This window comes from Chanodichthys erythropterus, chromosome 3 (genome assembly GCF_024489055.1).
Source record: "Chanodichthys erythropterus isolate Z2021 chromosome 3, ASM2448905v1, whole genome shotgun sequence".
In the NCBI taxonomy this organism is placed as follows: Eukaryota; Metazoa; Chordata; class Actinopteri; order Cypriniformes; family Xenocyprididae; genus Chanodichthys; species Chanodichthys erythropterus.
This window is the reverse complement of record NC_090223.1, coordinates 69,161,828-69,185,692: the sequence shown is the minus strand read 5'-3', so window position 1 is coordinate 69,185,692 and position 23,865 is coordinate 69,161,828. Positions and strand designations below refer to the sequence as shown.

Below are 23,865 nucleotides of genomic sequence, written 5' to 3'. Positions count from 1 at the left end.
CACACCCAGGCCTGATTACTGCCACACCTGTTCACAATCAAGAAATCACTTAAATAGGACCTGCCTGACAAAGTGAAGTAGACCAAAAGATCCTCAAAAGCTACACATCATGTTGAGATCCAAAGAAATTCAGGAACAAATGAGAAAGAAAGTAACTGAGATCTATTAGTCTGGAAAAGGTTTTAAAGCCATTTCTAAAGCTTCGGGACTCCAGCAAACCACAGTAAGAGCCATTATCCACAAATGGCAAAAACATGGAACAGTGATGAACCTTCCCAGGAGTGGCCGGCCGGCCGACCAAAATTACCCCAAGAGCGCAGTGAGGACTCATCCAAGAGGTCACAAAACACCCCACAACAACATCCAAAGAACTGCAGGCCTCACTTGCCTCAGTTAAGGTCAGTGTTCATGACTCCACCATAAGAAAGAGACTGGGCAAAAATGGCCTGCATGGCAGAGCACTAAGATGAAAACCGCTGCTGAGCAAAAAGAACATAAAGGCTCGTCTCTGTTTTGCCAGAAAACATCTTGATGATCTCCAAGACTTTTGGGAAAGTACTCTGTGGACTGACAAGACAAAAGTTGAACTTTTTGGGGAGGTGTGTGTCCCATGACGTCTGGTGAAAAAGCATTTCAGAAAAAGAACATCATACCAACAGTAAAATATGGTGGTGGTAGTGTGATGGTCTGGGGCTGTTTTGCTGCTTCAGGACATGGAAGACTTGCTATGATAAATGGAATTATGAATTCTCCTGTCTACCAAAAAATCCTGAAGGACAAAATCCAGCCATCTGTTCGTGACCTCAAGCTGAAGCGAACTTGGGTTCTGCAGCAGGACAATGATCCAAAACACACAGCAAGTCCACCTCTGAATGGCTGAAGAAACACAAAATGAAGACTTTGGAGTGGCCTAGTCAAAGTTCTGACCTCAATCCTATTGAGATGCTGTGGCATGACCTTAAAAAGGCAGTTCATGCTCGAAAACCCTCCAATGTGTCTGAATTACAATGATTCTGCAAAGACGAGTGGGCCAAAATTCCTCCACAGCGCTGTAACAGACTCATTGCAAGTTATCACAAATGCTTGATTGCAGTTGTTGCTGCTAAGGGTGACCCAACTAGTTATTAGGTTTAGGGGGCAAGCACTTTTTAACACAGGGCCATGTGGGTTTGGATTTTGTTTTCCCTTCATAATAAAACCCTTCATTTAAATACTACATGTTGTGTTTACTTGTGCTATCTTTGATTAATACTTTAATGTTTCAGATCATCAAACAAATTTAAGTGAGACAAACATTGTCATGGTTCATGGGTTCACTTACTTGCCCTTGTGTGGTTGTAGTGTGTGTTGCCTGTGAGTGATTGTGTGGGCGTCACCCACCTGTCTGATTGTGATGTGCTGCCAGCCGTGTCTTGTTCTGTGTTTGCTATTTAATGTGCATGTCTAAATGGTGTCTTTGTCAGTTCGTTGCAGGCTGTCCCGGTGTCGTGTGTTCCGTGTTTCACTTCCTGTTTCCTGGATTTCTGGACTATCGTCTTGTGCCCGCGTCTGGGTGGATTATATGGACTGTCGTCTTGTGCCAGCGTCTGGGTTGGATTATCCTTGGTTTCTGATACCCGTTGCAGCCCTGCGCCACCCTGTTCATCTGCCTCTGCACACCACCGATTCAGCACGCCTCAGTCTCTGCATCGACTGTCCATTTTGGAGTGAAGTTATTGCACAGCGTATTCTGTCAATAAACATTGTTTTACTTGCACTTGGATCCTCTCTCTGTGTTCATTTCCTGACAGAACGAACTGACCCACATGGATCCAGCAAGTTCGTTGAATCTTCAGGAGCTTTTGAGTGAGAGCGCTCAACGGATGGATCAGCAGAACGAGCAGGTGATGGCCACGGCTTGTGCTGTGCAGGCGTTGGTGGCGCAGGTGGCCGAGCTCTCGACCCAGGTATTACATCTTTCATTTCCCATTGCGCCAGCCCCACTGTCCGTTCCCCGCTCGTCCGCCAGCAATCAACAAGAACCACGTATTCCTGCACCTGAGAGGTATGGAGGAGAACCTGATGTTTGTAGAGCTTTTTTATCGAAGTGCTCTATTTATTTCTCTCTGCAACCTAACACATTCTCTTCTGAGGAGTCTAAAGTAGCGTTGGTCATAACGCTGTTGACTGGAAGAGCGGCGTTATGGGGAACGGCGGTGTGGGAGAATAACCATCCGTGCTGCTCCTCGTTCCAGTCCCTGTCACAAGAGATGAGGCGAGTGTTCGACCGTTCGGTGGCGGGACGGGAGGCTGCTCGCAAACTCGCGGATCTGCGGCAGGGAGTTCGACCAGTTTCTGATTACACCATTGAGTTCCGCACCCTCGCGGCGGAATGTAACTGGAACAAGGAGGCGCAGTGGGATATGTTCCTGCATGGGCTGGCCGATCGTGTTATACAGGAAATCTACTCGCTGGATCTTCCCACGACTCTCAACAGACTTATTGAGCTTGTGCTGCGAGTGGATGGCTGTTTACAAGAACGCGCGCAACGCAGGAAGCCTGCAGCGCGCTTCATAGAACTGAATGCTGTAGGTAGGGCTGGGCGATAAATCGATTTTATCGATTAACTCGAATTTGACGTTAAGGGCGATTTGTTTTTAATGAAAATCGGTTTTCTCTTTAACTTCCACCACCGGCTCTCCCCTTAGGCTTCCGTAGTTCAGAGTGGGCTCGCCCTCCCCCCGCTTACCTTACAGTCAGCCGCACACAGACAACATGGCAGGTAACAGCGCAGAGCTCCTTCCAAAGAAAGGCACCGTTTCATCCGTTGTTTGGAATGGACTATATGCACGGAGCGTTCTTTAGAACTTCCGCATTAATATAAGCCAGCTCGAAAACTTCCGGTGAGATGTCATTTGCTGGTGTGTTGAGCATCAGTAGTGTAATACTTAGTTTATAATCAGATTATAGTCACTTAAATAGGCATAGCATCAATTTAGTTATTCAAACATAACACGCATACAAAATAAATAAATAAGGACGTACCTCAGTGTTCCTCCTCGGCTAAATTCAATTCGACCATCAGTTTTCACACTTTTATGTGAAAAAAAAAAGCTTCAAAAATTAAATATTTATTGTACACTTTAGTTAGATTCATTTAATAAAATGTGTGTTTTTATAAGAGTGCTGAAATCATTGATCTTGCGCTGCATTGACTGACAGCTGCTGTGATTACAAGGTAAAAGTGCGGTATCACTTCCTGTTTAATTAATTCACCATAAGTTATTGTTTTTCTTAAGTTTTGTAAGTATTTCATACTTCACATTGACAAAATATATTTGTAAACCTAGTTACTTTATAATGTTTAACATTTAGTCAAAAACAAAGTGAAAAACGATTAGAGGAAATGGCTCACAAATGCGCAAATACATGCTACTTTGCCGCCACCTGCTGGTTAAAGTGGTAATATTGTCTTTTTTATTTTTAAATAAGTGTTTTCTATCAAATGATGAATTTACTATATTTTTAAACGATCGGTTTTACAATGGGGACAATCTCAGAAGGATGAACAAGTAATGTTTGTGGTCATCATAAACTGCATAAGCGAAAATCTGAACAAAATAAAGAGTACATTTGTTTTGAGCAATTTCTTTGTCGGTTGTTGTTTGTTTTTAAATAGAAAAAAAAAAATCGATTAAAATCGAAAATCGGGTTTGGTGTGAAAAAATCGGAGATTTTTTTTTTAGGTCATATCGCCCAGCCCTAGCTGTAGGGGGCAGCGGAGATAACACGGTCGGTCCCCCGTTCGATCCTGAGCCCATGCAGGTGGGGAGACCTTGGCTCTCCCGGGAGGAGAGGACTCACCGGAGGGAGAAAGGATTGTGTTTGTACTGTGGTGGAGCTGGACATTTTCTCAAGGAGTGCCCGGTTAAAAGGCAAAAAAAGTCAGACAATAAGACCGAGGTTACTGTCAGGCGGTCTCGCCATGGAGAAATCCTCATCTCCTCCCAGTGAGACTGCAATGGGTATCGGGACATCACAGCGGCCAGGCTCTGGTCGACTCGGGCGCGGAGGGGAGCATTATGGACTTGGATCTAGCCACACGGCTACACATCCCCATTCGCCCCTTGGATCGCGTTGTATCTGTTTTCGCCCTCAACGGACAGAAACTACTACCTTTCATCGTCTGGACTGATCATAAGAACCTTGAGTATATCAGATCCGCCAAACGACTAAACTCTAGGCAGGCTCGGTGGGCTCTGTTTTTCGGTCGTTTTGATTTTTCCTTATCTTACCGTCCCGGGTCCAAGAACATCAAGCCCGATGCGTTATCTCGTGTTTTTGATCGTTCCGAGCGCCCGTCCACTCCCGAGTGCATTCTACCTGAGAGACTCATTGTCTCTTCACTCACATGGGAGGTCGAGTCGAAGGTCCGCACGGCCTTAGAAGGGGTAACGCCTCCGCCCGGGTGTCCACTGAGTCGATTATTCGTGCCAGAGGGGTTACGTTCAGACGTTATCCGGTGGGGCCATGATTCCAATCTGGCTTGTCATCCAGGGGTTAGTCGTACCAGTTTTTTGGTAAAACAATGATTCTGGTGGCCCTGCATGGCTCGTGACGGTCGCAATTTTGTTTTGGCTTGCTCTGTCTGTGCTCGCGGTAAGACTTCCAATCGTTCCCCAGAGGGGCTTCTCCAACCGCTGTCTGTCCCTTCGAGACCCTGGTCCCACATAGCGCTAGATTTCGTCACAGGCCTCCCATCCTTCACAGGGCAATACAGTGATTTTGACCGTAGTGGACCGATTCTGGAAGGCGGCACATTTCATTCCTTTGCCCAAATTACCCACTGCCAAGGAGACAGCGGTTACTGTCATTAATCACGTCTTCTGTATTCATGGCCTCCCGGTAGACGTGGTTTCTGACAGGGGATCCCAATTTACCTCCAAATTCTGGAAGGAGTTTTGTCGTTTACTGGGGGCGACTGTTAGTTTGTCATCTGGTTTCCATCCCCAGACGAACGGGCAAGCTGAGAGAGCCAACCAAGGTTTGGAGAGAAAGTTGCGATGTCGGGTAGCTCAGAATCCTTCCTCCTGGAGTCAGCAGTTTCCTTGGGTGGAGTACGCGCACAACTCATTACCAGTGTCGGCTACGGGCCTGTCGCCTTTTCAGTGTAGTCTAGGTTACCAGCCACCTGTTTTTCCCAGTCTGGAATCCGAAGTCCCGGTCCCCTCCGCTCACGCCTTCATCCAGAGGTGTCGTCACACATGGAGGAGAGCCCGAGAGACTCTTCTTCAGCTGGGAGCGCGCACCAAGGCCCAGGCCGATCGCCACCGGCTGAAGCCTCCCGTATACGTCGTTGGTCAAAAAGTGTGGCTTTCATCCAAGAACATTCCGCTCCGCTCCGTGAGTAATAAGTTAGCAGGGACATCCTGGATCACTCTCTTATTGATGACTACAATCGACAGGTAGGCTCTCCTGGGAGCGCCAGGAGGCGCTCGTAGGAGAGGGGGTACTGTCACGGTTCATGGGTTCACTTACTCGCCCTTGTGTGGTTGTGGTGTGTTGCCTGTGAGTGATTGTGTGGGCGTCACCCACCTGTCTGATTGTGATGTGCTGCCAGCCGTGTCTTGTTCTGTGTTTGCTATTTAATGTGCGTGTCTAAATGGTGTCTTTGTCAGTTCGTTGCAGGCTGTCCCGGTGTCGTGTGTTCCATGTTTCACTTCCTGTTTCCTGGATTTCTGGACTATCGTCTTGTTCCCGCGTCTGGGTGGATTATATGGACTGTCGTCTTGTGCCAGCGTCTGGGTTGGATTATCCTTGGTTTCTGATACCCGTTGCAGCCCTGCGCCACCCTGTTCATCTGCCTCTGCACACCACCGATTCAGCACGTCTCAGTCTCTGCATCGACTGTCCATTTTGGAGTGAAGTTATTGCACAGCGTATTCTGTCAATAAACATTGTTTACTTGCACTTGGTTTCTCTCTTTGTGTTCATTTCCTGACAAACATGTAAAAAATTTTTTAAAAAAAATCACACTGTATGTGTTTGTGCAAGATTGTCCTTTTAAGTAGTTTTGAGTTCAGGAGCACATTGAGGAACAGCACTGTCCTGTGACGAAGTCCAAGGCAAAATAATCCCACCAGGTTGGATATTTCTACAAGAATAAAAAAAACAGTCACAGACAAAAACACAGAATGGCGCAATCATGTTTAATTATCCAAAGAGAGCATGTTGAGTGTTGCTCCAGAACACCGGAAAGTCCACTTCTTTTATGGGAAATGTCATGATCCTGATTACGTCACAGGGATTCCCTGGCGCGTTGTGGCGAAATTATCGCGAGACAAAAAAAGGGAACACAAACACTTGATGGAGCAACAGAAAGACAGGGGAACACAATTATACACAGACAGCTGACATATATATACACACTTAATAATAATAAACCCCTTATACAGTGTCCGTAATAACGCTTCAGATTAACCATGTTAAATACATACGTTTTAGGTGGGTTGCCGCAGCACACAGTGTAATTTATTCGCCCTGCTGGTTAAATAGTCCACAGGATTGGCTATAGGTGTGTGCGTGATCAGCACCAGGTACGAGATCATGGGAAATGGAGTCCAGGGGGAAGATCAATACTCGGGTGATGGTGACCTCTGGCGGCGATCGGAGGGAGCCACAGAGGCTCCCTCCGCATTCATAAGTGCAGGAAGGTTTAGAAGTACTAGAAAGTTTTAAAATGCCCTCTCTGAGCACTGGCAGCTGATAGTGTCAACGTTCACCTGGAAGTCATGGATTTCTCCTGTGTTGAATGAAGAAACGATGACACTTGCATGGTTAGTATGAATCTTGTAGTAGGGAAGAGTTCTTTCTCTCTTCTAGGTAAGCACATGGGGTGCAGGTTGAGGCTTGGCCGGGAAGCACCCAGCAGATGTGGAGTGTTGGCCGGAGGAGGCAAGAGAGAGGAAGGGGGAGCTGTGTGTCACTATTTAAAGTCTGGGAGAAGTTACACCTCTTAGGGTCAACCTGATCAATAAATGGGAAATTCCTCTGTGGGGGAGTTTATGGCTCTTGTTTTTAAGCATGATTAAACTGGGCCTAGGATTGTGTTCATTTATACTCCAATTAATACAGCAAACACAAACTGCATCCTATGAGGAAATTATACATGAAAGTGTAAGTCATGAAATGAGCATTAATTTGATTGGAGACACAATATATGTGAGGTTACATGAACTAGTAGTTCGCACATAAGACATGCATAAAACAAAATATAAAACAAAAGACACTTTACAAGACAGTTATAATCATACGCACAATGCCCTGAGGTGCATGTTCATTTATAGAACAGTTTGTCTATAAATTGAGGCATGGCCTCAATTTTCCCTATGGCCTAGTGATTCAAAGTTAGTTTAATGCCTACAAAAACAACTGGTTTGGACTACAATGAGCTACTTCCTGGATTGGTGACATCATAAACACGCCCCCGAGAACACGCAACAAAGTGGGCGAGGCCATGTGGCACAGCATGTGGAAGCGGACGAGTAGTGTACACCGGACGCAAGCAGAGTGACGCGTCAAAAGATAATAGAACCCATTATAATCTGTGATATTTTCTACACTGGATGCGCCACTGAAGAAGCTTCCAGAATCTACACGAGTTCAATGCTGGATTTACACAAAGGCTTTAACTGAAAGAAGCAGTTCCCACTTTAAAAGCAGAAGCTGCTGTTTATTGGCTTCAAACTGTAAGTACGTTTTATAGTTCTGTTGCTATTTTTGGTTGCATCAAGGACATAAACAAAGAGCAACTTGTTTTTGCTTCTCTAGCCAGTTAGCAAAATTCTACAAACACCAACAAACTTCTATGTTCATAGACAAACAGTTCATGCTATAAATTAAACGCTACCTTTACAAAAATGCTACTACTCAGGCATGTATTCGGCTACAGTAAAGCTTTAATCAGGATAAAACTGTATATTGAAAGCTAACAAACAGCAGTGACAGCATCTAAACACTTTGACACAAATACTAAATGAAATACCATTCATAAACGTCCTTTAAAAGCCATGATTGCAGAGGTTCTGCCTGGCCCTCTTCATCTGGGTCTGATTCAGGCTGAATTTGATACAGCAATATAGACGCCATTATTTCCATTTTCACTGAAGCACATGTAAAATCTAATGGTTAGGGGTGTGGTGTTTCTGGACGCTTCAGTGAATCACGATACACTGGGCCAGTTACCAACCTGCTGACCAATCTGAGCACACTGCGTATGTCGGAGGGAGTGGCTTCATAGAAGCAGGAAATCAAACAAGCCGTTCATATGACAGTGGAAACAGAGGTGTAGAATAAAGGTAAAATATATGAAAAATACAGCTTTTTTAAAAAACGAACCATTAAGACATGTTAAACTGTGCCCCAAAAACACAATCAAGCCTAGAAAAAAAAAAAAAAACACTGAACCGCCACTTTAAATCGTCTTAAAAATGCACATATGTACACCAGGGAAATCTAAATTTTCTAGGGGAGCATGCCCCTGTACCCCCAAACAAACAACATTTTCTGACCAGGGTAATTATGAAACCCTGCATACGCCGGCTTATATTCTATCTAATGAAATCTTTTGGACTAAAAGTTTGGATGTGTATGCACTGTGATCATAAATAAATGGGGCCAAACACGATTGAATGTAAAGGTTTGTGTCTCGTTATTCTATTAATAACTTGATTTTGAATTATTAGTGCCATTGTAAATAGTGGTGCAAATATCTAAGCTATCTAATATTTCAAATCTTAAGGTTAAATCAGAAGATTTTTTGTGAAAATGTTTCTGTAACAGCTGCCAAAAAATAGTATATAGCTCCACTGTAGTTAACAAAATAATAATAAAACTTTTCAAAACATCCCTTCTTCTGTTTTTTTTTTTACAAATCGCACCCTGTGTGTGTGTATATATATATATATATATATATATATATATATATATATATATATATATATATATATAATTATTATTAAACATTGTTTGTACCATATTTGTTATTTGTTACTGTTTTAATTTTATTATAGAAGAAATATCTTGTAAAATACTTTTTTTACATTTCTATGCGCTTGCTGTGAATGTAGACGGTGCATGACTTTTATTTTGGAGTGATGACATGACGTCATAAGACTGCGCCGCGCTCCTGCATATGCTGAATAAAGGTTTGTTTTAAGAATTTGTGCTGTTTTAATCTACATAAACAGTTTCGTAGTTTTAATAGTTTTACCAGCGATGTTAAAATAGTTTATTTACTATTTAATGTAACATTGTGATTCTTTATCTAACTGTAATGAATGTTATTTGTGTGAGTAAAACTCATCTACTGATGAGAAACAGTAAACCTGCGTCTCATTTCTCTCTCTATATATCATAAATCAGTTTATCATGAACACGAGTTCAGTCTCTGGAGAGTAATGATGGAGAAACTGAACTTTTCAACTCCGAGTCAAGTGAATCAAGCATTTTGAGAAATGATTCAGTGAATCACGACTCGTGCTGCTCAAACAGTGAACATGAACGAGAACAACAAACGCTAACAAACTAACTAATCGTGTTTTCATCAAAGAGTAATCATTTAAATATAATCTGTAATTCTTTACATACTAAAATGTAGATCATAAATATTTAAATATGATGTTTATTCATTTGTAGCGTTAGTTTTGAGTGGTTTTTTTGTCCAACAGGTCATTGAAGACTTTTAACTCTGTTAAGTATTCTCTTCTTAAAGATGGCGTTTATTAAGGAGGAGACTGAAGACATGAAGATTGAGTTTAATAACGAGGAGTTTGAAGAAATAAAGATTGAAGAAACATTCAGTGTGAAACTTGAAGATACTGAGGAACAAACAGGTTGGTTTTATTCTCACAGCTAAATTTGATCATTATTAAAATGTCCAGCTCTACAGAAATAGAGAATATACAGAAGTATAATCTTACAGATAATATTACTGAATCCATTCATTCCAGAATAATATCATTCAGGTTTAAATTTCTTTTTAATTGATCATGAAATGGTTTAATTAAGGTTTGCTCATGCTGAATGAATTTCCAGTTTCAAATGATTATTAAACAGCAGCACAAACTCTGTGAAATCAGCAGCTCTTCCGGCGCACTCAGTGTCTGGATTCACTCAGTCGTTTCATTCAAGTGGACTTACTGTAGAGCAAGAGTTAGGGTTTGGTTTATGGTTTGGATACTTGTAATTAAAGGGTTAGTTCACACAAAAATCAAAATTCTGTCATTTATTACTTACCCTCATGCCGTTCCTCACCCATAAGACAACTTTAAAATTCAGTGTTTCCATTAAATGTGATCCCAGACCACAAAAACGGGTATATTTATATAATAGCCAACAATACACTATGGGTCAAAATTATGCAATATTAAGTAAAGATCTGTTATATTCAAAGAAATCATGTATGATCTCTCTCTCTCTCTCTTGATGCACTGATCACATGTTGTATTTATGCACAGACACATTTCAGTACATTCACGTTGTTTTCACACACATTCAGGACCAGTGTTGGCACGTTACTTTAAAAAAGTAATAAGTTATAGTTACTAGTTAGTAACTGAGTAACATCATTATAAAAGTAACTAATTACCAGAGAAAGTAACTATTGTGTTACTTTAAAAAAATATATATAGGCTATGTCAAATAACTTGAATGCCCCCAATATTAAATATAAGTCTAAGAATAAATTATTCTTGAAGCGACTCGTGACTCATGATCCACTCTTGCTTATGAAATTTCTCTGTACTGTACAATACGTAGTTTCATATTTATGTTTAAATAGTCCTATGTTATGTTTTAAATTAATTTACTTGATTATGAAGAGTAAACAGCATGAGTAAGATCAAAGTCCCTTTAAGACAAGTCATTTCACTCGGCGGCCATCTTTGAAACGCCTCTCGGGCATCCTGGGCATCATGCAGATCTCTTTGAATGGGGAAACATCAAATTCTCCAGAACTGTTCGCCAACCTTACGATTAAATTTCATATTTGAAATCACCAATGAAATCTGACAACAACTGTCTCATAATTTGTTCTCCAAATGCTCGAATCATGACAAAAAAACTGTATTTTTCAGGCTGGATCAAGCTAATGCGCATGCGCAGACGTAAATGCACGTCTCCCGTGCCTCATTTCGGAGGCGCGCATCTGACTGTTTCTATAGAACAAAATTTCATTTTGTTATTCTAACGGCCGCTGCAGTGACGCGATGACTTTACCAGTTGGCGATTGGCTCTTATTTAGAAGGCGGGACTTATTCCACGTTTCACTTTCTTCCATTCAAAACAATACGAGTGACACGTCTTGTGTTATTCTATAGTCTTTGGTAAGATGCATCAGATGCGCATTATTTCGGGAGACATGGAATGGGTCAGATATGATTTTGACCACTTAATTAAGTTTTGTTTTGTAGAAAGCCTTTCTTTAAAGTGAATTTCATTTTTTAAAAAATGTATCTTAATTTTAATCAATGTTTCACCAACCAATTGCCTGGATTTAATAAATAAAAAGCAAATATAGCAAACAGACAGTATAATCATGGCAGGCGCGGGCGCAATCACTGGCGCGCGACTTATCTAGGCTAAATGAACCGAAACTGAGCGTATAGGCTGCTTGCCTCGCAGACATGAGAAATATATCTATAGAAAGCTTGAAATATCTAAAAACGAAAAGAAATAAGCTACTCTGATTATGTAGCCTAATCCGAATGAAATGTGCATTCTCTCTCTAGACGCGTCCAGTAGCCTATGCGGAGATTATGAGAGTCAGTCAACTTCATCTTCGCAGCCGACACTGATTAACAAAATAAACAATTAAAATGTCTCCTTGCTGTGTTTTATCACATTCATAATTATTAATTTTGCCAGTTCTTTATGGCAAGCTTTATGCGTGCTCTTCAGTCCTATATTAGGCTACATAAATGCTCATTAGGCCTATTATGGTTTATTCTCTCCAGTACTTAAGAAATTAAATTAATATAAATGTAATTATTCATTTAAGCCCTTTGTTGACTAACTACGAGTCGACTAGATAAACTTATTTCACATATTTCACATAGTTTGAGTTCACACACAGAGCATTATTTCATTATTATCAATTTAAAATTATATTTGTGTATGACTAACCGCAGCACACACCAGAGAAAAATCTTTGCAGGTCCTATGGCTGAGAGAGAGCCTACTTGGATGAAAACCGCTTCAGTGAGCTCAATTATAGTAATGCGGCATTTTTTTTTGCCAGTAACGGTAACGGCGTTGTAATGGGAGAAAAAGTAATCCTTTTGATTACTCGTTACTGAAAAAAGTAACAGCATTAGTAACGCTGTTTATTTATAACGCCGTTATTCCCATCACTGTTCAGGACAATGTTTGGATTTGTCCTGTGTATGTTTCTGTGTATTTGTATTTTGTATTTGTTTTGCTGTGTTTTTTGTGGGGGTGCTTTAGTGTACATGAATGTATGAATTATTTGGACTCATAGCATTTGGTTATTCAGTGTCCTTTTGGAGTTTGCAAGTGTCCTCTTTTTGAAAAGACCTAAATTTACCTTAAAAAGTTCAGTAAAAAGTTGATAAATTGTGGAGTCTTACCATACTGGTATCCCAGATTTCAGTATTTGGTGGTTTAAATGCCTGCTTGAGGTCTCTGTGAAAGTTTTAAAGCAGTCTTTTGTGGTGCTTTCAGACCGGTCACGTCCGTAACGGAGAACTGTCACGTCCGTAACGTTGTTTTTTCCTCATTAATGCGAACACGAAAAATGAAATAAAATTATTATTTTATGCTCTGTGGAGAGCCAACCCTTCTTCATTCGGTGGGCAGTATTACTTTTGGTTTGCTCAATGTAATTCACAGAATTCGTAAAAAATATGTTGTCACCCAAAACATTTTCTGTCACGTCCGTAACGCTGTATATTTCCCTCATCTAAAATATAAAACAGTTGTATAGACTGACATTTTTCTAATGTCTGGGCTCCTTTAGTAAGGGATTATAAATATATAAATAGACGGTTCAATATGTTGCTATTAAATGCATTCTTTGAGCGTTTATATTTCAAGTTTTGACTCCAGATGTCACGTCCATAACGCTGGAATTGCCCAGGTGTTGTCTTTGACTCTGAGCTTTGTCTTAAAACAAATTAGCTCAGTTGTTAAAAACAGCTTCTATCAACTGAGAATCATTTCCAGACTTAAATCAACACTTTCCTCTCAAGATTTGGAGAAAGTTATTCATGCATTTATCATATCACAGCTGGACTGTTGTAATTTGCTGTACCTTGGCCTTCCTCAATCTTCATTGGCACGTTTGCAGATGGTCCAGAATGCAGCAGCTTGACTGTTAACTAGTGCAAAAAAACATGATCATATCACTCCAGTTTTCTCTTCACTGGCTTCCTGTCCTTTTCAGAATTAAATTTAAAATGTTGCTGATTGTTTTTAAAGCTCTTAATGGACAAGCACCATCCTATATCTCTGATCTTATTTATGTGAATCTTATTTGAGCTCCTAGGTCCCTCAGATCTGCCAATAACTTTCTTACTATAAGTGCATCTACAAATCAGCTCCATTGCATATTCCAAGCAATCAAGAGCTCAGAGAGGTTCATTTAAAGTAGCTAGACAGATTCTGCCACTGTTGGTTCAGTGTAAACAATGATGTACATTTGAGCCCTTAAGATGGAGGGAAGTTAGCAAGAGAAGGGCATAAAAATCTGAAATTGAGCGCAGCCCTGAAGTACCTCAACAGGACACTTTGTAGATTTATTTGAAATATTCATTTCCAATCATGAGTCTCTAATAATGAGCTGATGAACCTAGAGCAAGAATGCCCAAACCTGTTCCTGGAGATCTACAAACATGCCGAGTTCAGATCCAACCCTGATCAAACACTCCTGCCTGTAATTATCAAGTGCCCCTGAAGATCTTATTTCACTGCTTCAGGTGTGTTTGATCAGGGCTCCAGGAACAGGACATCTTGTGTTTCATTCCTATTCAACTGCGCTCCGTCTGTTTGATGTGCATGTCCATACTGGTATTCGTTCACTGAAGTTTAATGGAGCCTGTTGTCAGAAAATGCACACTTGCATGAATTTGTAACATTTACAGGTAAGAGTATAACCATAGTTACAGTATAACCAGTATTATGCTGAGGAAAACACATCTCATAAGCACTCAATCTTTCCGTCTAATGTTACTAGTGTGAAGGGGCAGTGAGATTGCTAACTGTGACGGAGTACAGAATGGCTACTACTTTCTTCATTGAATAGTAAATCACTTTTCAATTAATTTAATTAATTCAAGTATATTTAGTTTTATATTGGGTCTGGTTCTCACCTTATTGATGAACAGAAATTGTAGTTTGTAAATTCCTCCATCAATGTCAGCTCTCTTTAAACAAGCTGATGATCTTAACCAGATGTGAAAAATAAAGCACACATACAAAATGTGCAGCGATGGGTCCCTTTGAACCAGGTTTGAAAACCACTGGTGTATAAGATCTATAGATGGGCAACTCTGGTCCTGGAGAGACACTATTCTGCAGAGTTTAGCTCCAAAGGCTGATGTTTATTTCTGTGTTGCCAAGCACACATAGTTTAATAGGCCACTAGAGCCAAGCCTTACAGCCAAAAATTACTTGTCGTGGCAAAATGGACCAGGCACACATAGATAGCATACACACGGTTCCTATGGCTCTTCGGAGCAGCAACAGTACATACAGGTGCTGGTCATATAATTAGAATATAATCAAAAAGTTCATTTTTTTTATTATTGTAAATTATTTTTAAAAATGAAACTTTCATACATTCTAGATTCCCTACATGTAAAGTAAAACATTTAAAAAAATTTTTTTTTTTTTTTTTTTAATTTTGATGATTAGAGCATGTGATGGTATAAAATATTCATGTGGCGATTAATTGCTGAAGCTTTTATCACGGTATATGGTATTATCACGATATTGAAATAAGTTGCAGTATAACAGGTTTAAGAACTTTTTGTTATAACAAAAAGAACTCTGAATTTTTGAATACAATAATACAATACACAAAAAAATATATAGTCAAATTTTCAAACAGATTAAAGTGCAAAAGAATTAGGCTATAAAGACAAACAGGTAACACTTTACAATAAGGTCTCATTATTTAATGCATTAATTAAGATTGAGCAGTAGCTACATACAGAAGGTATTATTTTTTGTTAATGTTAGTTAAGAAACACAACTGATCATTGTTAGTTTTATCTCAGGTCCATTAAATAGAACATTAATCAGAACATTTCTAATCTTTAGGGCATGTTGTAGTCCAGATTAAAATATATGTTCGAGGCATTATAAAAACTTCACCAGCACTGTTGCTTCGCTATGTGGTTTCCGGGGTAACCGTTGCACTCTGCTGTTCCATCAGCGCCCTCTGCTGTCAGAGAGTGAACGCGCACTTTCATTCAGCACGTCTCCTTCACTCGTTCCGCCTTGTGCGTCTCATGCATGTTGGGCTTGTATACATCTGAGCGTGTTTTCTTTTGACGCAGAATACAGCAGTGTTGTGCATTTTGTACGGTTGATGGGGAAAGTATTCTTAAAGGGCATATTGCAGGTTAGAGCTTCAGTGATTCAATGTATAGAAAAATAATGTATGAAATAGATTTTTCTTGAAAAAACACGTATAAATACGCTAATTAGGCTTCTGGAGTCGTTTTTTGTAAGAATTTTACTTCCGCTTCTGAAAAATGCCAAATCGGAAGTGACGTAACTCAAGGGAGTGCAATCAATATTTAACAATAGGAAAACAATGGATCGCAATGACAGGTCGGACGCTGAGGAAATTGTAATGTTTATTCATACTCGTATAACAAACCACAGCCATACAATTAGCCTGCAATGTGGTCAAGAGAGCAGGACAGGACAGAATTAGACAGAATAACGGTCAAAAGAGACAAATTGAGCTGTTGTGTGAGGAGAACAAGTGGAGAACAGAACAGAGACCGATGTTAGCTTAGCTAACGATATATGCTCAGATCACAATATTATACAGATTATTATCATGAATCAGGCAATAGCAAAGCTATTGGTCATCTAGGAGTAACGTTATTGATTACTAATAACAGAATCTAATAAACCTTGATCAGGCCTATGTCACACGCGTTAATATCCGTCCACACTAAAGTTACGTGATATAGCGGTTTCTCATCATGACTGATTTGGTAGTTAGCAAATGAAATAATAATGATAAAAAGACTTACGGTGCACAATTAACATGTTCATCGAGCTGCATCTCTGACGGATCCGTGATCATGTCTCCCGGCGGCCGAACATTGTTACTGTATGTGTTTCATGTAATGTTATCCTTTATTCATTAATTCTGTGTTATGAGTTTATTCCGTGCCCATTCACTGATAGTGTGAGGATGTATATGACGCCATGATTATGTAGTTGTGTGAACTTGAATGTATATATACGTTTACAGTATATACATGGCATGAATGAAATTGGAGTATTTACATTACCAGCACATAATTCAAAACTGTTTTGTGTAAGTGTGAGACTGTATGCATTTGTGAACATAATTTGTATTCCTCAGTGTTGAAATTGATTCAAGTAAAAACGGTGAAGAAGCATCACGTGTGTAAGTTTATTCATTTAATATCATTATTTACAGTAGTATTACAATGTTGAACTCCATCATATCGCCGGGATGATAATCCTCCGGTCTATAACGAACGTGTTTTTCGAAGCAGAAGCCGAAGTGAAGTCCCATCTCTTCACCTGCACAAAACACACACCGGCACGAAAGATAGCAGCGTCCTTTTTCGTGTTATTAAACCTCTGTACTCGATGTCCTGACAGGCTGGAGTTTGTGCAACCTCCACAAACACAATAATTTACCATGACGATGATAAATAGAATACAAAAACTACAGAAATCACACTGATTCACGACCGCTGTCACTGAATACCAACCCACTCTGCACTGAGTCAACACAGAGCTCGGCGAACGACTACCTGTCGTGACGTAAAATGACGCGACGCTGAAAAAAAAGCTGTTTTTACAGAGACCGTCACTTTATCTACTAAATTCATGCCCTTATGTCCTGCAAACATTTTTAAACCCTGCACTTTTTATATGGTATTTTTGTGTTATATATTCATCTAAAAAAATGTTTAACCTGCAATATGCACTTTAAATGCATTATAAAAATTGTAATAATTGGTAATAAATTATTATTTACGGTATTTTGAAATGCCTGCGTGTTCTAAATTCCCTGTAAGAGTATACGGGAAGGACTTTTGTCATGAAACATCTTATAGTGTATTTCCACTGGATGGCGCTAGTTTCCGCTATTCCGCTATTGTGTTTTTACTTTCACTTTTGCCAGCCGTTTGCTCCGCCATTTCTTCAGGTGTTAATGTGCGTGATTGAATGTAAGTTTATTATTTAATTATACAAATTATAAGTGATACATGTTTATTATGTTGTTGTGTTTAAATATTCAGTTTGTGCAACCGAATTTTACATTGTGCACTATGTTATAATATGAGAGCTATATACAGTGATTCACGTGCATATGTTCACTGCTGTTAATCCCCTCTCTGTGACATTGGTACATGCATAACTTGTCAGTAGTGTGTTACTGTTTGTTTATGTAACTTAATGTTATTGGACATACACTGATGTATATTTTTATTTTGTTCATTTCAGAAAGACCACATTTAATACCTTGCACATAACTGAATGATGCCAAATATGCAAACAAATATAAAGAGTTGAACTGTTCCATGTCTCCTGTCACGCTTCTTACCGGAGCCCCGTAGTGGATGAGCATTCACCTACCTATATTATTGGTTATAGTTCTTTTCACTGCGATAACAATATATTGCATATTCATTATCGCGATATATCACATTACGGAATATCGGCACAAGTCTATTAAAGCGTACAGCTCATGAAAGTCTAAAATCCAGTATCTCAAAATATTAGAATATTTCCTAAGATCAATTAAAAATGGATTTGCAAAACAGAAAAGTTCAAGTTCTTTAAAGTATGTTCTTTTATGTGCACTCAATACTTGGTCGGCAGCACATATTTCAGCAAATGACTTGCTCCTAGCACAAATTACAGCATCAGTGAAGTGTGGCATGGAAGTGATCAGCCTGTGGCACTGCTGAGGCACTATTGAGCCTTCAGATCATCTGTATATTGTTGGATCGACTGTTTCTCATCTTTCTCTTGAAAATATCCCATAGATTCAGGTCAGGCATGTTGGCTGGCCAATAAAGCACAGTAATATCATGGTCAGCAAACCACTTGGAAGTGGTTTTTGCACTGTGGACAGGCGCTAAAGTCCTGCTGGAAAAGGAAATCAGCATCTCCATAAAGCTTGTCAGCAGATGGAAGCATAAAGTGCTCCAAAATCTCCTGGAAGATGGCTGCATTGACTTTGCACTTGATAAAACACAATGGACCAACATCAGCAGACATCACGGCCCCCCCAAATCATTACTGACTTCAGAAACTTCACACTAGACTTCAAGCAGCTTGGATTCTGTGCCTCTCCAGTCTTCCTTCAGACTCTGGGACCATGATTTCAACATGAAATGCTAAATTTACTTTTATCTGAAAAGAGGACTTTCAACCATTGTTCACTGTCCAGTTCTTTTTCTCCTTAGCCCAGGTAAGATGCTTCTGACGTTGTTTCTGTTTCAGAAGTGGCTTGGTAGTCCATTTCCTGAAGATGTCTGAGTGTGGTGACTCTTGATGCGCTGACTCCGGCTTCATTTGACTCATTGTGAAGCTCTCCCAAGTGTCTGAATCAGCTTTACTTGACAGTATTCTCAAGCTTGTGGTCATCCCTGTTGCTTGTGCCTACCCAATTTCTTCCTTCTAGTCAACTTTGCATTTAATATGCTTTGATACATCACTCTGTAAACAGCCACCCCATTCAGTAATGACCTTCTGTGACTTACTCTCTTTTTGGAAAGTGTCAATGATTGTCTCCTGGACCATTGCCAAGTCAGCAGTCTTCCCCATTAGTGTGGTTTCAAAGAACAAGAGATACCCGGAATTTATACTGTAGGGATGGTCATTTAATGAAACTCAAATGTATTCTAATATTTTGAGATACTGGATTTTGGACTTTCATTAGCTGTACACTCTAATCAACAAATAAAAAAAAAAATTAAAAAACATTTTTTTGAAATATTTTACTTTATATGTAGGGAATCTATAATAAATGAAAGTTTCATTTAAAAAAAAAAATGTACAATAAAAAAATGAACCTGTATATTTAGGCGGTAGATCTGCTGAGGGGTGAGGGTGAATCATCATCTTGCCTTCTGCATTGATGGGGGATCTCTGACATCTCTGGGCTTGTATTGTCTAATATCATGTCACCTGCTCTGTTGGGGGGTTATTCATGTACGCTATGTTGTACAGCAGCAGCATGTCTTACTTGCTCACAGCTGCGGGTTGTGTATGTATTGGCAGTAGCAAGTCCCATACTTGCTCTGCAGCAGCAGCAGCAATAATCAACAGCAGCAATTAAGGAGCAGCAGTGTAGCAGATCTATTCCGCCAAGACCAAAAATATCTACATTGTCATATCCATTACCATACCAAACACTTCAAGAGTTGTCATGACAGAACTTGCAGTTATAACTAAATGCACCGGGTGGTGCTGTGGAGCATGTTTAAATGTTTATTTTATTTGATCGTCACAAAATGTTGTTGCCTGCCTCGTTAAGGTTGGAATTACTTTGATGAAAGCGATCTTACAAAATGGATTTACTTGATCAAATGAATTAATGAAACTGAGTTATCATAATATCACCATATTGAGAAAGCACATGAAATAAAAACACTCATAGAATGAGGAAAGACAGCTGTCCATCACTGCTTTCACGACAGGTAAGCATAGCTGTAAACTGAGTGAGCCGAGAAGATAACTTATGTAATAGCAAAATGATTTTGAGACATACACTCACCTAAAGGATTATTAGGAACTCCATACTAATACTGTGTTTGACCCCCTTTCGCCTTCAGAACTGCCTTAATTCTACGTGGCATTGATTCAACAAGGTGCTGAAAGCATTCTTTAGAAATGTTGGCCCATATTGATAGGATAGCACCTTGCAGTTGATGGAGATTTGTGGGATGCACATCCAGGGTATGAAGCTCCCGTTCCACCACATCCCAAAGATGCTCTATTGGGTTGAGATCTGGTGATTTTAGTACAGTGAACTCATTGTCATGTTCAAGAAACCACTTTGAAATGATTCGAGCTTTGTGACATGGTGCATTATCCTGCTGGAAGTAGCCATCAGAGGATGGGTACATGGTGGTCATAAAGGGATGGACATGGTCAGAAACAATGCTCAGGTAGGCCGTGGCATTTAAACGATGCCCAACTGGCACTAAGGGGCCTAAAGTGTGCCAAGAAAACAACATCCCCCGCACCATTACACCACCACCACCAGCCTGCACAGTGGTAACAAGGCATGATGGATCCATGTTCTCATTCTGTTTATGCCAAATTCTGACTGTACCATCTGAACCGTCTCAACAGAAATCGAGACTCATCAGACCAGGCAACATTTTTCCAGTCTTCAACTGTCCAATGTTGGTGAGCTCGTGCAAACTGTAGCCTCTTTTTCCTATTTGTAGTGGAGATTAGTTGTATCCGGTGGGGTCTTCTGCTGTTGTAGCCCATCCGCCTCAAGGTTGTGCGTGTTGTGGCTTCACAAATGCTTTGCTGCATACCTCGGTTGTAACGAGTGGTTATTTCAGTCAAAATTTGCTCTTCTATCAGCTTGAATCAGTCGGCCCATTCTCCTCTGACCTCTAGCATCAACAAGGCATTTTCGCCCACAGGACTGCCACATACTGGATGTTTTTCCCTTTTCACACCATTCTTTGTAAACCCTAGAAATGGTTGTGTGTGAAAATCCCAGTAACTGAGCAGATTGCGAAATACTCAGACCGGCCCGTCTGGCACCAACAACCATGCCACGCTCAAAATTGCTTAAATCACCTTTCTTTCCCATTCTGACATTAAGTTTGGAGTTCAGGAGATTGTCTTGACCAGGACCACACCCCTAAATGCATTGAAGCAACTGCCATGTGATTGGTTGATTAGATAATTGCATTAATGAGAAATTGAACAGGTGTTCCTAATAATCCTTTAGGTGAGTGTATGTTTTGCTTGCACATATTGTTTAATGCTTTGAACTAAAAGAAAACCTTAAGATATAATGTAAGCTTGTTTTTTATATTGCCTAATCGTAAACTTGTCCAGAAATGGTTACAAAATCTTGATGAATATAAAAAAATAACGTCTTTCTTGTTCTACATGTGGTATTCACAGCCAACACCATACCTACGGAGTACACATGACGCAGAAGTAAAAATCAGCCTCAAGTCTTCAGGAATGCTTGAAAATTATAGGCAGGTGTATTTGATTAGGGATGAAAATTAACTCTGCCCTCCAGTACCAAAGCTGCCCATCCCTGATCCATAGGATACAAACATGTTGTTGGTTTTGATGCTTTAAATGTCTAAATTGTTTTATGTCTGTTTTTGTCCTAGATCTAATGGCACTGAAAGAGACGAGTCATGAAATTAATGAAAAACAAGAAGAGGAAGAACATTATTATAAACATCATGATTTCATGCCTGGGGAGAGATCAACACAGGCTTCCTCACAAGAAAGAGCTCAAAAGACTGGAACTAAACGTTTTTTCACCTGCCAACAGTGTGGAAAGAGTTTCACACGTAAAGAAACCTTTAAATACCACATGAGAATTCACACTGGAGAGAAACCTTTCCCCTGCCAACAATGTGGAAAGAGTTTCAGTAGAAATGACAACCTAACAGTCCACATGAGAATTCACACTGGAGAAAAGCCTTATACCTGCCGACAATGTGGACAGAGTTTCAGTCAAAAGGGAAGCCTTATAGGCCACATGAGAATTCACACTGGAGAAAAGCCTTATACCTGCCGACAATGTGGACAGAGTTTCTGTCTAAAGGGAAGCCTTACAGTCCACATGAGAATTCACACTGGAGAAAAGCGTTACACCTGTCAAGAGTGTGAAAAGAGCTTCAGGAGAAAAGGAAAACTTGAAAACCACATGAGAGTTCACACTGGAGAGAAGCCTTACACATGCCTACAGTGTGGAAAGAGTTTCACAAGTGAAGTAAACCTTATAGTCCACATGAGAATTCACACTGGAGAGAAACCTTTCACCTGCCAACAATGTGGACAGAGTTTCAGACATAAAGGTAGCCTTAAAGACCACATGGAAATTCACACTGGAAAAAAGCCTTACACCTGCCAACAGTGTGGAAAGAGTTTCACACGTGAAAAAACCCTTAAAGTCCACATGAGAATTCACACTGGAGAGAAACCTTTCTCCTGCCAACAATGTGGACAGAGTTTCACACATAAAGGAAGCCTTAAAGGCCACATGAGATTTCACACTGGAGAGAAACCTTTCACCTGCCAACAGTGTGGAAAGAGTTTCACACGTGAAGAAAGCCTGAAAGACCACATGAGAATTCACACTGGAGAGAAACCTTTCACCTGCCAAAAATGTGGACAGAGTTTCAGACATAAAGGTAGCCTTAAATACCACTTGGAAATTCACACTGGAGAAAATCTTTACATCTGTCAACAGTGTGAAAAGAGTTTCAGTAGAAAAGGAACACTTGAAATCCACATGAGAATTCATACTGGAGAGAAACCTTTCACCTGCCAACAATGTGGAAAGAGTTTCAGACAAATAAAACACCTTAAAGTCCACATGAGAACTCACACTGGAGAGAAACCTTACATCTGCCAACAGTGTGGAAAGAGTTTCAGACATAAAGAATCCCTTAAAGTCCACATGAGAATTCATACTGGAGAGAAGCCTTACACCTGCCAACAATGTGGACAGAGTTTCAGACAAATAAAACACCTTAACGTCCACATGAGAACTCACACTGGAGAAAAGCCTTAAGGCAGGAACACACCAAGCCAACAGTCAGTTGTCGGATAGTTTTTTCGGCCACATGAAGCCGGAGCTTATCCTATCCAGTCTTTTTTTTTCCTTGTCTCAAGTAATATCTGCGTCCACACGAAACCTCTGAAACGAATCAAAATAATGTAGTATACATGCCAGAGCAGCATGTCGCGCTGTAATTCTGCCACAGAGATACACTTAAAGCAGCGAATCAGACTTGAAGCATGAGCATAAACCTTGTGCGCTGTATACAAACTATAGTAAAGCTTAGAAATAATGCTTTATTTTGGCTCAGTAGCTTCTGCAGCATGAACACAAGCATCTAGAGTCTGCTATTGTTGTTGTTGCGGTTTTGTGCTGTTAGCGGCGTCTGACTAGGGTCGACACGTGGGGTGATGACATCATTTCTCAAAATATATGGATAGGTTGTACACACAAAAACGCAAAGACAGCGTTTTCAGATTTATCCACTCTGGGGGCCGATTTAAAAAATATAGCAGTTTTACCTTCCGAAAACGCAGGATGCGTGTGGACAAAACACCTATCGAATACAAAATTTGTGCATATTCACAAAAACATGTCTCCATGTGCACGGAGCCTAAGTTTTCTCATTGTGTTCTGCACCGTCAGCTGAAGTTGGTCCTCGTTGGCTGTTTATTTTCCTGGCTGATTCGACATGTTGAATCGGCATCGGAGCTCCTCGGTCCATCTGATCATTCTGATTGGCTGTTCAGATACTGCCACCTGCTGTTTCGGAAAGGCATTTCATCTTACGTAGGCGCAGAAGGGATGTCCGTCGGCTGTCAGGTGTCGGTTTGGTGTGTCAGGGTAACTTTGGACAC

At 40.3% G+C, this 23,865-nt stretch overlaps 1 protein-coding gene across 2 annotated transcripts in view; it reads left to right on the top strand.

The window, feature by feature from the left end:
* LOC137006233 (zinc finger protein 135-like) overlaps window positions 1-23,041 on the top strand; it is a 160,718-nt gene extending 137,677 nt beyond the window's left edge. Inside the window, exons 1-4 of one of the 2 annotated variants that reach the window (XM_067366867.1) lie at window positions 7,659-7,727; window positions 9,108-9,185; window positions 9,752-9,872; window positions 21,606-23,041. In XM_067366867.1, coding sequence (XP_067222968.1) covers window positions 9,752-9,872; window positions 21,606-23,020 — 1,536 coding nt within the window. In that variant the 5' untranslated portion in view covers window positions 7,659-7,727; window positions 9,108-9,185 and the 3' untranslated portion in view covers window positions 23,021-23,041. Of the gene's footprint in view, window positions 1-7,658; window positions 7,728-9,107; window positions 9,186-9,751; window positions 9,873-21,605 lie in introns of those variants that run through there. The other variant, XM_067366859.1, reaches the window with a different exon arrangement.
* Window positions 23,042-23,865: the final 824 nt, after the last annotated feature.